The following is a 16,345-nucleotide window of genomic DNA, read 5'->3' on the forward strand; positions in this document are numbered from 1 at the left end:
CAAGCACTTACACTTTTAAGCAGGGATGGCATTTTAGGCATACTTATGTTTAGCTAGTAATCTTTCCTATCAGCTAGTACTAAATGTGTTTCTTGCTTAGCTTGTCATTTTTTTGGGCCACCCTTCCAGAGCACTTAATTCTCTCCATATAGCTGCAGTAATACCCTCAGCACATTATCTTTCTCTGGGCTTCATTCCACAGGCCTTGAGGTATGTACCACACTGCCTACTTTTAGGCAGCTAAGTTTAGCATTGGTCTAGCCCCAAATATTTATAACCAGAAAAGCTTATCTGTGCTGCTCTTCCTCATCCACCACAGGTGATGTATTGTCACAGACAATTATTAACAGGGATAACAGAATGTAACCTATTAACAGTACATGTAAATGCCCACTTATGCTTTTATGATTCTTCCTTTGAGAAAGAAACTTAAGAGCAGAAAAATGATGGTTGAAAAAATCTTTAGATCTCTGCATGTTGTTGAACATGTACGGTGTGTGTTTTTGGAAATTAGAAGGTAAAGTTGTATATTTTAATCACATGGTATTTGTGTTGAAAAAATATTTGCATCTGTTTGATTTGATCATCATCTCTCAGTTCTCATTCTTCAAACTTCTTTTTTCTAACAACTGAACTATTTCCAAGCAGGATTAGGGACATTACACAAAATATTCAAAGTATTTCCATGTAATGCTGTTTCCTACTATTTTTGTTCAGCATCATCAGTCCGCCTACACAAACTAGGGAAAAAAAAGTGTGATGATACAATGATGTTTACTTCCCTGCTTTTAACAAGTATCAATGCAAGGTAGTGGGTACAACATCTAAGGGGTGTCCACACAGATCTGCTAAAGCTGTAACTTGATCATAGTGACAGAGTACTTCCATGAAGAGGGATAAAAAAAGTAAAAAGTTAAGTGATTTTTTGCAGGTTGAACTATTTTAAGCATTCACAAACTGGTAAATAAACTATGCTATATTGAATTCGTTTGCCTTGTTCTTACATAAAATGAGATAATTATTGTCTGGATTTTGACTTTTAATACATATACAGACTGGCTGGTAAAGCTTCCCTACATGCTCAGGGGAAAATGTTTCTAAAGGAGATAGGCACTTGTGGTCCAACAGACCTGCCTCGACCTCTGATTCCTGAACTCCAGTACGCTTGTTTTCTTCATCTCCTGCTGCATTTGTATAAGCAAGGTATGGAGGGGAAAAAAGCAAGACAAAAACATGCATGCTTTGTTACAAGCTGTTCAAATAAAAGATGAACATCAAACAAAAGACATTCACAATAATATACAAACCTTTGGTCTGAGGCATAAATTATTTTTTGAGTAAATCAAAGATTAAATAAATCCTTGTGTTATTTTTCATTAATATCTCTGGTTTACTCCAATGAGATCCTTCTGCAAGTAATGATGGTCATATGCAGCCCTTAATATCCCTTGTTGCCAATTTCTTATTAAATTATTGAAGCACTGCAAAGCAGACAGTAAGTACCAAAGCAGACAAAACAGACATATATTGGTAGATAATAGGTTTAAAAACATCTTCTGCTTGGTTTTGCTTTAGTTTTTCTAGAAAATAGAAGTCCAAGCCTCTATTCTCGAAAAGCATATTTAAAATTGTGTATAAATTGTAAGTGGGCATACTCAGTACCTTAATAAGTGCAGAAGAAACAATGCAGATGTTTTTTCAGCTTGGAAAAAAAATCCTCAATTTGTCAGATAATATGCTTTTTAGCTGGATTTCAGAGAAGTTAGAATTCAGAAAGAAAGACACTTTTCCATCAGTAACTACAGTTGCCTAGATTATATCTAAATATTAGAGAACACTGAAATAGTTGGAAACAATGGTAAAAATACAGTTAATGATAAGCAACACATATACTTCTTTCATGTCATTAATAAAGGACCATAATTTTCTTTTGTGACAAAGCTCATCTAACACCAGGGTAACAACAGTAATGATATAGAAGAGTGTTGAACTGAATAACTGGTGTAGCATATGCCTGCTTTAATTTAAATACCACTTATTCAGTAAACACTGTTTTGATGTGATGCAATACACTGTATTTTTTCAAGGTTCAGATTTTGATTATTTACTCTTTTTTGTGTGTGTGTTCTCTGTTCCCAGAATTTTTTTCCAGTTCTCTCATTACTTGTATGGGTTTACATGCAACTAAATAGTTAATTGAATTATTTGACTTCGGGTTTAGCTAGCATGTAATAATAATTTTAAACCTACTGTGTTCTAACAGGTTATTGTTAATAGGGAGAGAGATTTAGGCTATAATCACAGCCAATGCAATGGAAACTAATCTCTACATAGATTTCTACTCTATAATTCTGTGATAAAATCATGACATTTAAATTCCAATTGAAATCATGACATTGAAAATTCCAATTAAAATATTCAGCAGGGTCACCATCTATATAGTCAACCTTCTCTCATAGAAAATAATGTATAGAATGTATAGAAGGTGTGCCAAAGACTTTAAAAAATGGATTCCAGTAGAATAGAACTAAAATGTTTTTGGCATGTTGGTACCCTGAAACAAATAAACAATGGCTGTTATGAGCACAGCTGTATGACTCTTCACTCATTTTTCTTTTTGCCCTTTGTAGTCTCAGACCTAGACAGTAAGACCTTCAACTGGCATAAAGAAAGAGATGTTTAATCCCTCCTTTTGCCAATCCAAGAGAAAATTATGAACCATTACTTCCCTTGAAAGGTCAGAACCTTTCAAGAAAGTACCCTAAGCCCTGTGTTATAGGCAACATTTGTTCAAGTTTTCCTATGGAAATTGTACTAACACAAGTAAAATATTTTAATATTCTTCAGGGGCTGAGGATTCTGCCACCTCTCAGAAAAGTGAACTAATAAGCATCCATAAGTAAAACCTAAAGGTATATTTTTGCAAATTCCTAGCTGAAATCAAAAACCCAAGGTAGATTCATGCATTATCCTAAGGCAGCCTTGTTACTGATATTAACTAAGCTGTTCTCTTTACTTTCCTGTCAAGCGCACATAATTCAAGTTACCCCATGCAAGCATGAAGGTGTGTAACATCATACAGTCAGTACCACAGAAACATCCACACAAAAAGGCGGTGGGTGCAAAGATATGTACCTTCATTTTTTAGACTGCTGTGTTTTACTAAGTCACCAACTTCCTAGCCAAGCTGAAGGTAGTCCAAGTTCCTATCCTATATTATATACATGTGATCAATCACCTTTTACAAAACAAACTACCTGTATGCCATATATTTTTAAAAACCTGTGAAATCACAGCTGATAGAGTATGATGGAATTATGACCAGTGTGAATACAGGTTCTCTGCAAATGCATTATAATAGTCTTCCTCTGTCTCCCATCAAATTATGATAGGGCACTGGAAAACACACAATAAAATTCCTTCTCATTTTGCAGAATTATGTCTCATTTAACAGAGAAATTATGTTCTGAATGAGACAAAACTCCTTAAAATAAACAGCATGTCTTTCCATCTGTCAATAGTGTTTTCCTAACCTCAGTAACTTGCACTCCATACTGAATGATTTGCGACAACAATACAATTGACAGTACAGATATTTTCTTTTTAAAGATTTGAAATTGTATCTGAGAGATATAAAAACTGGAGTTATGGCTGATAGCTAACCCTGATTAAACCTAATCAACTACCCCTGTTAATTCCATTCATAGGTAATTTTGTTCTGGAATAAGATCACCCATACCTGAAATTAAGAGGGGACAGTTAATCAGCATTAATGTCAGCTTTAACAGCCTCTGAAATAACTTTCCCAAGACACAAGATTATTATGAGATCATGTAATTAAAATCTGTACCATAGAGCATAAAAAGAAGGGCAAATCCTCACTGAGTACTACTATTTGCTAAATTTCTGAGCACTTCATTTTACAGGTTTTATTACATTTGTTTGGCCTGACATAATTTTCTAGTTTTTATGGTCAGGTGGATGGTTGGGGTTTTTTTTGTAGGGATGAAGAAATAAAGGGCTATGTTTGTTTTTAAGAGGAAAAAGAAAAATCTATCTTAGGAAAAAATACTCTCTCTTTGATTAGTAATTAACAACAAACTGAAAGGGCTAATGCTGAAGACTTTCAAGAGCACTTTATGTTGTTCCATTTTAATTAGCAGCAAGCAGTCACTGAGTTCATCCTTCTTCCAAGCCAAGCAAGAGCAAAGAAATATATTATAGCCACATATAAATGAAAAAAATCTTGTTAACCCTTAAAAACTATACACATTCCGGTATTCTCTTATTGTCAATAGCACTAATAATACAGAACATTTAGGAGTACATAACCATTTCACTGCTAAAACCAAGTTCAATTTAACACTATTGTTTTTCTACAAAAGTTAATTAGAAACAAGATATCTCTATCTCTAGCATAATTTAAAAATATACAAGCAGAAGTTCAGCTAAAAAAAAAAAGCCTTCTGCCATTTCAGTAGTGAAAATCCAGTAAAACCTTATGTGGTCCCAGACTTCTATTCAGAACTATTTTCCAGCCATCTAACATGAAAATATACTAAAGTAACAAAGTCTAAAGCAAAACCCAAACTGCCTAGATGCTTATGGTATATTCTGGCTAGATAAGATAATGACATGCATTTCAGAGATACCCACTCTTTCTTCTGAACAGGTAAATCTGATCCTGGCAGCAACACAGCTGTGGGAAGCTAAGGAATTAGCCAAAATGTCATGATCATAAAAGACTGTAAATGCAACATTGCTAATGATATTTGTATGTTCTCCTGCTGAGCATGTGGGACACTGAGAAAAATATATATAGGTCAATACACTACTATTAGGAATGGTCCTTCATAGCTACTCACAGCTAGATTTCTTAAAAACAAACTCCTCTGGCTATTTCAGAATTTTGAAATAAATTATTCTGCGGAAACCTTGATGTCCTGGGGCAAAAACCTGCAACCACATAATACAGTTCACTGAACTAAATCTACCCCAAATCAATGTCTTTTAATTCTGATCCTAATCTGGAAAGCAGTTACCCAGATATTTTTTTACCTGTAGATTCCTTCCCTTCCAATACTAGTCACATAGCCATAAGCACACCGTATTCCACATTATACTGAGTGCTGCACTATAACAAAAAAAAATCTCCCCAACTGCAGATAACTTCCTTATTTCTAGTTGAATCCCTGTATTTCTACTACATTTTAGGAAATGGTACGCAGTTTCAACCCTGTAACAAATACAGATTCTTCAAATGTATACAGACTAAATGACATTACTGTAGGAGTTACAAACATAGAAGTTTTTCTCATTTCCGAAATTGAGATGGCTTCCAATTCCTTTTTGTCTATCATGTATCTTTTACTAACTCTTTTCTTCAGTATGATTTAATCTTAATCTGGTCAACAATAAAATCCTTTATTTCAAAAAACAGAAAGGTTAACCATCACAGCATGTTTCCATGCAATATAAAATCCCCTCTCTCGTTTAAGTGTAAGCTTCTGTAAGAACAGAAAGGACTACTCTATGACAATGACATTTTCCAGTATGGCCATATAGCCTTCCCAACAACAGACAACTTGGCTGTTGTTGGGATTATCACCAGGGCATATAATAATACATAAAAATCTACTCAAATGTCTATAAAGTTTTCATGTTTCCTTGCTGGTTTATTTGTTAAATAATAACATAAACTCCTTCTACTATAGTCAACATTTTCGATTCTACTCAATTTCAGTTTTTATCACTGATACTTCATTTGCTTAAAATAACTTTTTGTAAAGTTCAATTCTCCACGGTAAAAAACTGCTATTAATCATAATTACATTCTGTCACTGACAGAAGTTAGGTAATCTGCTGTTCTTGTAGAGCGTTATTCCTTTTAAAGAAAGTTATTATTCCCCTTAAGGAAAAGAGTTAGAAAATCCTAAATAAGGATAGAAAAAGCCACAAAGTGGAACTGTATTATTATTAGAATATCAGGTCTTAATTCATGACAGAAAATTATATAGAATACGGTGTGAAAGCTGTATCTATGGGTTATGTTTTTAATTACAGTGTTTACCACCTTTATACGTGTAAAATTCAACATGAAATGTGTCTAGTTACTGTATCTTGAGTCACTGATGATGCTTTGATTGTGTATTAAAACTCCAGTATCTGTGGATTTGGCAAGTTTCCATAACCCAGATTTTCCAAGAGACTACCCAGTCTTCAAGTAAAAACAGAGTTCCTCAAGTCCCAGCAGTACTTACCAGAGCAAACAATTCTAGCACTCCTATAAAAAATAATTATTTTATTTTATTTATTATATTTCTCTCTATAGAACCTATGATGTAAATAAGACTGCTACCCTCTCCAATTAAACACAGTAAAAATATGCAGTACTTCACAATTGCTGCCCTAAAGAGCTTACAGTCTAAATAGATATACTAAGCAAAGAGCAGGGAAGAGTGGTAAAACATGAAAGCATATACAGCAATGACAGCAAACATGACGTGATTAGATGTGATTATTTCCTGGCGTATCTAGACGGTATTCATATAAGCGTTTCACAACACATAAGACAACAAAGAAATTAATATACTAGGGTGATGATCTGAGAAAACAGAGTTTTCTTTTCATGAAGTTTTGCTTCCAAAATGGAAATAAACACTGTAAACATTGTAAATACTGAATTAAAAAGTCTGATGAGACAGATACAGTAATATTACATATAGACCCTCAGTGGTATAACCAAGGACTGCAATTGATATCTTGTGGCTTGCTATTAAGCAAATTAAATGGTTTTAATGGTATAAAATATAAGGGGATTTAATTTTAAGCAAAAGTGTTTTAACTTTTTGAAAGACTATCTTGATTCAATTAATTTTTGCTCCTATATTATTTGAAAATCACCTAGTAATTCAGCAACTGTATAACGTTATAACATATTTGGAATAAAAACAATGTTCTGATTAAATGCATGGCTAACATTAAACATGTCAAATAGCACAAATGCTTAAATTTAAATATGTGCCTGAAGTGCTAATCCTGAAATTGTACATACATACATAGGTTAACTGAAATACTCTTATTTGCTGCAATGTAAACCCTTGGTATTTAAAAATGGGTACATGTCTAGGCACTTTTTTTAATGATGATCGTATTTAAATAGTATTATTTATACTGTCTTTTTTCATGTAGAACCTTGTGCAATTTATGAGCTACAGGTATGAACATAAAAAAGACTAAATAATTATGACAATAATTCTGACTATGTCTGTGAAATCAAGTAACATCAATTGCAGTTGGGTTTATTTTTCCCTATATAGCCTCTCAAAAAGGCTTTCAGGTGAAAAACAAACTCTCCTTTATGTACAGACCTTCATAAGATTCTATCTCCTTGTCTCCATTGTCTAGGGAAAGTAACAAAAACAAAACAAACAAACAAACAAAAAAAAAGGGAACCAAAGCACAGGGGTTAAAAACAACAGAAGTTTTATAAAAGATACAATATACATGTTAAGAAGGATTAAAAAAAAGGAGTGTATATGGCCATTTAGACTGATCTTGCACAGCACAGCTAGTTATCAGAAGTGGAAGGGTGAAAATGTATTTGCTATCAGAAACGTGTTTATCTACCTCTGTTTCTAAACATTTTGGAAAATGTATCCATTGACCGGTGTTTTTATAAGACATTAAAGACAAGCACAATTACAGTACCAGTAAAACATGAATCATGAAATATCTTGCTGACCTTTCCCATTTTAAAGATTATTACCTCTCTCCTTGCTCTTCCTGTTTCAGGATGCAAAGGTTTTATATTAGCAATCTGTAACACACTCCATGTGAACCCACAAGTGATCAGCTATGCTCCTAACTCCCAAAAGAGACAGTTTTATCACTAAACAACATACAAAAGGTCATTTCCTGTGCCTGTTGAAGTCAATGACAAAACATCTATTGAGTTCAAAAGGAACAGGATCATGCTAATAGTTAGTCCATCTTGGTTCATGTGTATTGCACTGTTGATGATTATTGTACTGATGATGATTCATTTCAGTCAAGAGTGTTGTAGATATTAAAACATAATGGAAGAAAATACCATACAAAATACAATACTACTATCAAATCCTAATTCTGTACACAAAAAACTCAAGAGATTTCAACTGTAATGCCAAAAGAAAATTAATAAATATAATCGACCTTCATGAGCAATTTTGCAACGTCATTAAGGAGAAAGCCATACACTTACTTCTCTCCAACGTCCCCTTTGGTGGGAGCTGCGGTAACTGCCTGCCCCTTCGCCCTACTACTGGAGTACTTGATGGACTTGTCTGAACAGACCCAGTTCGAGGATGTGACCTATGAGACACATATCAAAACAAACCATAGCCATTAAATGACAAATTCATCCTTAAATACTATCAAGAACTGATAACATGACTAAGGAGGCTTTAGATCACTTGGGACCCTTGCAGTCCCATAGTGAAACTATTATTTCTTTTCAGAAAAAGATTCGATTAAAAAGAGAAATCTCTCCATGAAAAAGAAGAAAAGAAAGCCAAACTAAGGCTGAACATCCATAAAATGCTTGTTTGCACAGTCAAGCCAGAAAATGTATCATGTGTATATTCATGTGCATATGGGTATAATACCCACATACACATAAAATTATCCACAAGTCAAATTCAATGATTTTTACTCAGCTTGTATTTGGTTAAACTTCCATTGAGTAGCAATGAGATTAGAGGGATTTATCTAAACAAAGTAATAAACTGAGAAAAGACACTGGTATTTGACTCTAACTCTCACTGGGGATTTGAAAACTTCAGAAAACAAAAGTACATATTCTGCAGTTCTAAAATAAGGAGAGGCTTTACTGAACATCAACTAGACCAAAATGTACTCATCTTTTTATTGTATTATGTTTATAAGCTAAGAGTAATGTATAGAAATCTTCAAAATGTCAATCAGTAAAGTATAGCACTCAAACAGGAACAATACAGACTATGGCACAGTAAAATGTAGTCAGAGAAAATGGTGGTTAAAATGGTAATTAATAGACAAAGTTAGTACAATCCATTTAAAGAAACTTTTTTTTTTTAAAAAAATAGTTTCATTTGATGTTATGATGTTTGTTCCATAAGCGATGTCTGATGAACACAAACAATTTCTCATTCTGTAAGAGAAAAATGTGATAGTTATGAGGTGCTTTATGTGGGAAACCATCCAGGATTCCTGATAAATGAGAAATCACAAACAAATGTAGTTAAATACTGTTAGCAAAGAATTTGCAATGGCAGCCACACCATTATATCCAGAATAGAATATAAGTAGTGTGTTGGCACTGAAAGGGTTAGTATCTATTGCTACTAGTGATCAGCTAAGGATGAGGCGATACCAATTAGCTACTGGGAAAATAAAATGGTGAGCTGGTGGGGCAGAAGGGGATTAGTCTGATTGATTTGTCTGTTTCACCTCGGTAAGGCAGGTGAAGGAGGGGCAGATCTTCCAGTCATTAATGAAGGCATCGACCTGATGAGGTTTGAGTCAGGACGCTCTGTGGATCGGGAGCGGGAGTTCGTCCGCTCTAGCATAGGACGTTGCTCTGTTGATCTGGATCTTTGATATGGCTGTCTATCTGCTGCTTCACAATTCCTGTAATGTTAGCCAAAAAGCAGCTCAGTTGACCTTTGACTTTTCTATTAATTATAAAATATGCTGCATGATACTGGTTTGGAGCAAATAATTTTGTCATGTACATTTTTGGAGGGGGTAAGTTTTCTGAGTTCGCTTCTTGATAACATACAGGTTTTTTTATACATGTATGATTTGGCTTGTTCCATATTCTTGATAAATGGGCTGAAATGTTTCCAATGTCTCAGTAATGACTATCCATGCAATAGTCTGTTTCCTGACAATTTCTGGATAAAAATATTGTTATTTTTTTAATTAATACATCAACCTTGGAGGAAAAGAATAGCTGACATAATGGTAAGTCTCACTAAAGCTAAAGACTCATGTAATTGTGCAGTTTAACTGAGCATTTTTACTCACATGACTACATTTTTACAGACTGCATTATCTTTAGACGTAGTACCCTTGTTTGTAGGAAAGTCCACATTCCAGATGTTATAATCACCATGTAGCACTCTTAACTATTATTAGACTCAGGGTGTCTGTTAAAATATAGGCTAGGCTATAGTGATGGATTGATACGTGGTGCTCGGACTGTAGTCAGAGGAAAATCTACAACATCATTAGTACTTGCAGAGGTTCCACTAATCAGACAAAGTTTGGTTTGTAATAAGAGAAAAATCTTCTAATCCACAGCCTAAAGAACTGTACCAAACGAGCAATGGAAAAAGTTACCATTAGAAGTGCAATGGGGAGAAATTAGACTGAGTAAAAGAAAATTTCTTGATCAAGCAGTCTGGTCTTCTACTATCTTAGGCAATTAATCATGCCATTACTTTCAGAAATTAATCAAGCCCCACATTTTTTTCACAATGTAATTGGTCTGTTTGCAAGGAGTAATATTTTCTAGCAATATCCTAAAATACATAAAATCAAGGTAATTTTAAAAGTAAAATCCATACCATGATGGAACTACTTATTAAATTCACACTCCTCCCAGCTCTCCTTGAGTAACTGAACAGCTATAGAATACAAATGAGGAACACGTACCCTTCAGGACTTTTCCTTGCGCGAAGTCATGCATTTTACAATGAAGTCAGTTAATACAAAGTGTGACTGGATGGTGATTAAGTGTAACAAGAAGCTGAATCTTAATTAGTATCAAAGAAGAGAGAGACATACCACAGCCTCATTACGAAGAGTCTTACGTTATTAACAGCATTTTATTTCTAAAAACCATATTGAGACAGAGTATAGTTGTCTCTAGGGTGGCTAACTTTGCTGAATGGGTTGATAAAAGATTCATTAAAAGGAATGTCTCTTCAGACTTTCCATGAGGTAATAATTGGACGCCTAGAGCATACGAAGGAATTACCACAGACAGGTTCAGAATAATACCATTCACCATGAACCTACATCTATAAGCTCCTAACAAGCAAACACACCACAGTGAGACACATAATGGTAATTATAAGCTGAGGCACTAAACATTGGAGGAAAAGTACAATGAGCCTGGCACAAAACCACAACAAAATTACCTCACTTCTTCTTCTATCAGTTCTGTTTCTGAATGGGAAGCTTCATCAGCAAAAACATCCACTGTCTCGCTTCTTTTACATTGTGAATAGACAAAGAAACACAACCTTAGCTTTGATATGAATGTTGCTTAGTTTAGGTAACTGTTTAAGAGAGATTTCAGTGCTATGGAAGGTGAGAAAGGTGTCAGCCATCTGCATGGTGGTTAAAAAAATGACCATGGGAATAAATTCTTAGACTATGGGAATAAATTCCAAGAAAAAATATTCCTAAATTCAACAAAATTACAAAAGAGAATATCACCAAGGTTCAGCCAACCCACCCCTAACTTGTTTACCCACATGTTTAAGTAAATTAGTGAGCCCACAGAGACATTCTTCTTTGGATCTGTCACACACAGAGAGCTAGAACAACCCTTCTCCTGCTTGTGAGTAGGGGACTGCTGGAGCACGCTGCAGCAGGGACTGGGCAATATGGCGAGAGGTGTAATTCCATTTTCTATTCCTCTCTCCTTCCAACAGCCAGTAAGACATACAGAGGAACAGGTGAGTAGCAACCACATGATTCTCATAAACACTTCATGAGAAGTTAAGCCTCTTTCACTTGTTACTCCTAAGGCCTCATTCCTCATTCTCTTTAGCTGTAGTATAAAAAGTATTTTTTAGGATGTTAGGGGTCTGACCCATTGCCTGCACTAGAAGGCAGGGAGGCATTTTTACCATTAGGATCAACATTATTGGCTTAGTGGGCAGGTTTTGTATTCTGCAGAACATCATGGAGCCACTATAGCTAACCACTATGCTAACAGATAAAGGCCTCAGAAATTTCATATTCAACAGTTAATATAAATATTCAGTTTGCCACAATCTACAGCTGGCAGTTAATTCAGGTGGAAAAACAACCAGAAGTTCCCAGAAGTGAAGGAGAACACGGATTTTGGCAGTGAACATTTTGCTTTTAGATGAAGCTTTGGCACCACTGTTGTTTTGTGGACTGAAGGATTTGAAGACTAAGTTGAATCCTGAGGTGAAACTGAGTTGTTACCCTCAAGTTACAGGCTACATGCTGCAAACCTCTCAGTACCTACAGCAGCAAATGGAGGGCTATATAAGCATACTAACAGTCTTCCCCTTGAAAGCTTTACTGTGTGGTTTTAGATCATGCACATATAAAGTACAATTCAACAGACAGTTTTACTGTCTGTTCTTTGTCCTCACATGTTTTTTTATCCTTTTAACAGTAAACACATGTGCTATATGATCCAGGTCTTCAGAAACAACTGTCCCTTTTATAGAAAAAATATCATTCCAGTAACCTGCTTGGGCGGTGAAGCTCCTCACCTACTACAGTATACAACTATGCATTAATATCACAATCCAGCCATAAGCATGGAGGGGGAGTTTTTAAAAGACCTCAGTGAATTAAAAACAGAATTTCATAACTTTTCAGCTAACATTCTTGAGGGCTTACGCTCCCAAGTTGTCTAGATTAAAGTTTCCTTTTTTTCTCATTATAATTCATACCATATAATTACTGGTTTTTAAAGAGGAAAATAAAATAGTCTAAATTCAAGTATTCAACACCCATATAATATTTTAATGTATGCTAGAGCTGTTTATCTTTGCTATCAGACTTCTCATTACAAAAAATACAGTTAATGAAACGTCAGTAATGACCTTTTCCATTTAGTGTTGCCTATCATAGCATCATTGTACCTTTGCTAAGGAAAAAATGCGTGGTAGGTCGCCTATTCCCCTGTCAAAGTCTACAAGACTTGTAAGCATAAGTCTCCCCTACACTAAGGAAAGAGTTCAGCAGTAAGTGTTTGCTTCTTAACCAAGCACACCTATCATTCTGAAACTGTTTGAGCTCTCTGTAAGCCACCATGCAGAAAGCTCTGTTGAGTATTCACAATCTAATTTTATATTCCAAACCCATCAAAAATGAGAATTAGAAACCCATACTATTTAGGTGCCACTGTAAATTCTAGTCACTACAGTATCTAACAAATGGTCCTACATTTTGTTTTAACTACCGATTTATCTGCATTGTTGTATATTCATATTCTGGAAATTTCAAAAGCTAACTCTTTTCCCAATGCAGAAAATAACCATTTCTAATTTTTAATTTTTCAGATTTGTTACTTCTCTTAACAAATAAAAAGGAGATTTTTCAACAAATGAATACATTCATTGATCTAAACTTAAGTATAGAGAAAACCTTATAAAGCATGAATATTTTTCAACAGTAAGCAATCATAACAGCTTACAACACAAATATAAGTTATTTTTTCCCCAAAATAACTGAAAGCAGTTTATTTGAAAGCCCATGTTAAATTCTTCTACTGTGTGCAAGACTAAAAAAGCAAGCTATGAGATCATGCCAATCGCAATTTTAGTATTAGGTTGTTATTGTAACAAAAAACTGAAGAAATAAAAATAGAATTGCTGTAGGATTACAGTACACTACAATTCAGCTCCTAGCACATCTTTTTGCATCTAGTAACACTGAGCACAGAACAAGAAAAATACAGTGGTACATTTTCTAATTATAATGATTTCAAATTCCAGCTAATATACAATGGTAATACCTGTCAGTATCTGTGGATGGCTGCTGGATTTCAATCCTTGGACATGTTATTCTTCTACTAGCTATAGGAACTTTGCTGTTTAGTCACAGACACAAGATCCTCTGTTAGCATAACATAGATAAGCACGTCTACAAACAACTGAGATTTCTAGTACCAAGGAAACTTAAATTTGAGTCGTAAGTATTGCAATGGAAAACGGGAAAATGGGAAGGAGCAGTATACTGACAAATATCTAGATAAACTGGTGACTCGATAGCTCACTAAATCACTCATCTATACCTATAAAGAAACTTAATATAAAATTATGTGCTGCTATAGGTTTTAAAAGCCAGAAACGTAAAGCTTTTAGGTACTCTTGAAAAATAAACAAGAATAGGAAGCAAAGCAAGATATTTTTGCTGCAGTAATATTCTGTCCTTATATATATATATGTAGTATATATATACCTATACACATACATGCACACACTCATATGATCTATTCACACGCACATTACACTGTGCCGCATGTGATAACTACAGTTATATCTACATGACAGTCACAGGCATGACTAAACAGTAACATGCCAGTATCTGAACTACTTTTCTACTAGCTGACTCAGCTAAGCAGACAAAGCAGAGAACTCAGCTGCAATTCCAAGCACATTGTGCTCCACGCTGCTATGCACAGATTGCTACAGCTACAGAAACTCAGTTGCTTACAGCTTGCTTAGGTATCTGTACAAGGCATTGCAGTCACTTTGGTGATTCTGTTGTAGACATATCTAATCATGCTAACACAATTATAAAAATGCTTAAAGAAAGCACATACAGCTATATCTATAGAGATTTACTCTCCAAAATATGTTTTATCATCGATAGATTTACTGAGGAATCACAAAGCCTTGCTTTAAGTAGGGAGTTAGACCGGATAGTTTTTTCAAGGTTCTTTCCAACCCAAATGGGTTTATGATTCTGTGGATGCAGTCAGATGTTTATGCTAGCTATTACAATCAAATACCAACAAAATCAATAAGTAGTCTCAATCCTGGAATAATTAAGACTGAAATGATGTGCTGAAATATTTCATATCCTCTTTATCTGTAAAATCAGACCAAACTAATTTTGTGTATTTTGGAGGAATGGAAAAGCAACTCATACATTTGAAGGTAAAATAATAAAAATATGTAAGCAATTTCTTCTTTATAGAAAACCTCACCATTAAACAAAAAGAAGTGTTGAATGCTATTGAGAAAGTCTTCTTAACTTCCAGTTAACACTATTTGCAACAGCATTCAAATGAAAGCAAACACAGCAAATGAGCTAATAACAGTACTAATTTCACTTAACTAGTTAACATTAACTAGTTTAAGAATCAGTTTCCAGTATTTTACTCAAAGGTAATTTCTCAAAAAAATGAACCTTGCAGGCTACCATTTCCTTGCACAGAACGAATGCAAGCCACATATCTGTTGCCTTATGTCTTACCAATTTATTTAGCTTGCACTAACTTTATCATATTAACATTTATTCATATTTTTATTCTGTGCCTACAATATGAAATATTTGGAGGTATTCCTTCACTACTAATTGAAAAGTCTGAGACACTTAGGCAGATTTTTGCTATAATGTAATATGTTAAGTGTTTGCTTTTACATTATTGTTTCTGGTACTTGTAACATACATTTTCATTTATACAGCCAATTGCCTTTTATAGTACCTTGTATTTTGCCAACTACTTCCAACTTTCATCATGTTTAACATAGACCCTCAATTGACAAATATTAAAGAATCACACTGCAGGAACACGTATCTCTATCTTCATGAGATGACTCAGCTTTATATTATAACTTTATTACACATTTTTTCCCATTTCAGAACACAATATTTCACCCACTCAACTTGAATGTTGTATCATAATGTATGAGCAATGATAGGAACATTCAAGGGTTTTAACGAACATGTATTTCATGACTGAAGAGTAAGTGGTATATAAAACAATGTATAGAGAAGCTTGAGAGAGAAACGATGAGAGAAGCATTTCCTAGTAGGGTTTGAATGGTCAAAGGGAGTTCAGCAGAGCACTTAGACTATAGACTGATCAAGTGAATTAGTTGAAGGCTTAAAATTAAGCAGGTACTTAAATATACCTTTGGACAGTGCAGTACTAAATGCAAAATTTGAAAAGCACTTGGTTCTTGGTGGTTTTTGTGGGATTTTTTCCTCAGATCTTAAATATAACCTTATTTGTACATGGCACACTGTATTTAGTTGTCCTCTTTTTTTCCAGTAACATTTTAAAAGACCAATAATATGGCAGACATTTAATTAGTAAATTATCATAAACAGGGTTTAATACTGCAAATATGTGATTATCTGTCTTCTTAACTTTTGGCAACAGACCTGTAATTCTGACCTCACTGAAGTCAACAAGAGTTCTGTCACTTGATGAGGCCAGGATTTCAATCAGATCATTCCAAGATAAACAGTTATGTAAGACTTTATTATCTTTTAAGCTCTTAAATTACAAATGAGCAAAATAGCGTACTGTTTCTGTTAAAGGAATTCTGTAAATCCATTGATCTTAACAGAATCTGATCCATTTCAGTAGTCT

At 34.4% G+C, this 16,345-nt stretch overlaps 1 protein-coding gene across 40 annotated transcripts in view; it reads right to left on the reverse strand.

Annotated features, from left to right (window-relative positions):
* Positions 1-16,345, reverse strand: part of RIMS2 (regulating synaptic membrane exocytosis 2) — a 488,690-nt gene that overhangs the window by 128,117 nt on the left and 344,228 nt on the right. For 22 of the 40 annotated variants that reach the window (XM_059815828.1, XM_059815837.1, XM_059815827.1 and 19 more), the window contains 2 exons: positions 9,469-9,648; positions 8,243-8,352 (listed from right to left, as the gene is read on the reverse strand). In XM_059815828.1, the coding sequence (XP_059671811.1) occupies positions 8,243-8,352; positions 9,469-9,648 (290 nt within the window). Of the gene's footprint in view, positions 1-1,130; positions 1,185-7,370; positions 7,404-8,242; positions 8,353-9,468; positions 9,649-11,165; positions 11,238-13,753; positions 13,829-16,345 lie in introns of all 40 variants that reach the window. The other 18 variants (XM_059815832.1, XM_059815844.1, XM_059815845.1 and 15 more) reach the window with 5 other exon arrangements.

Source organism: Gavia stellata, chromosome 3, assembly GCF_030936135.1.
Source record: "Gavia stellata isolate bGavSte3 chromosome 3, bGavSte3.hap2, whole genome shotgun sequence".
Classification (NCBI taxonomy): Eukaryota; Metazoa; Chordata; class Aves; order Gaviiformes; family Gaviidae; genus Gavia; species Gavia stellata.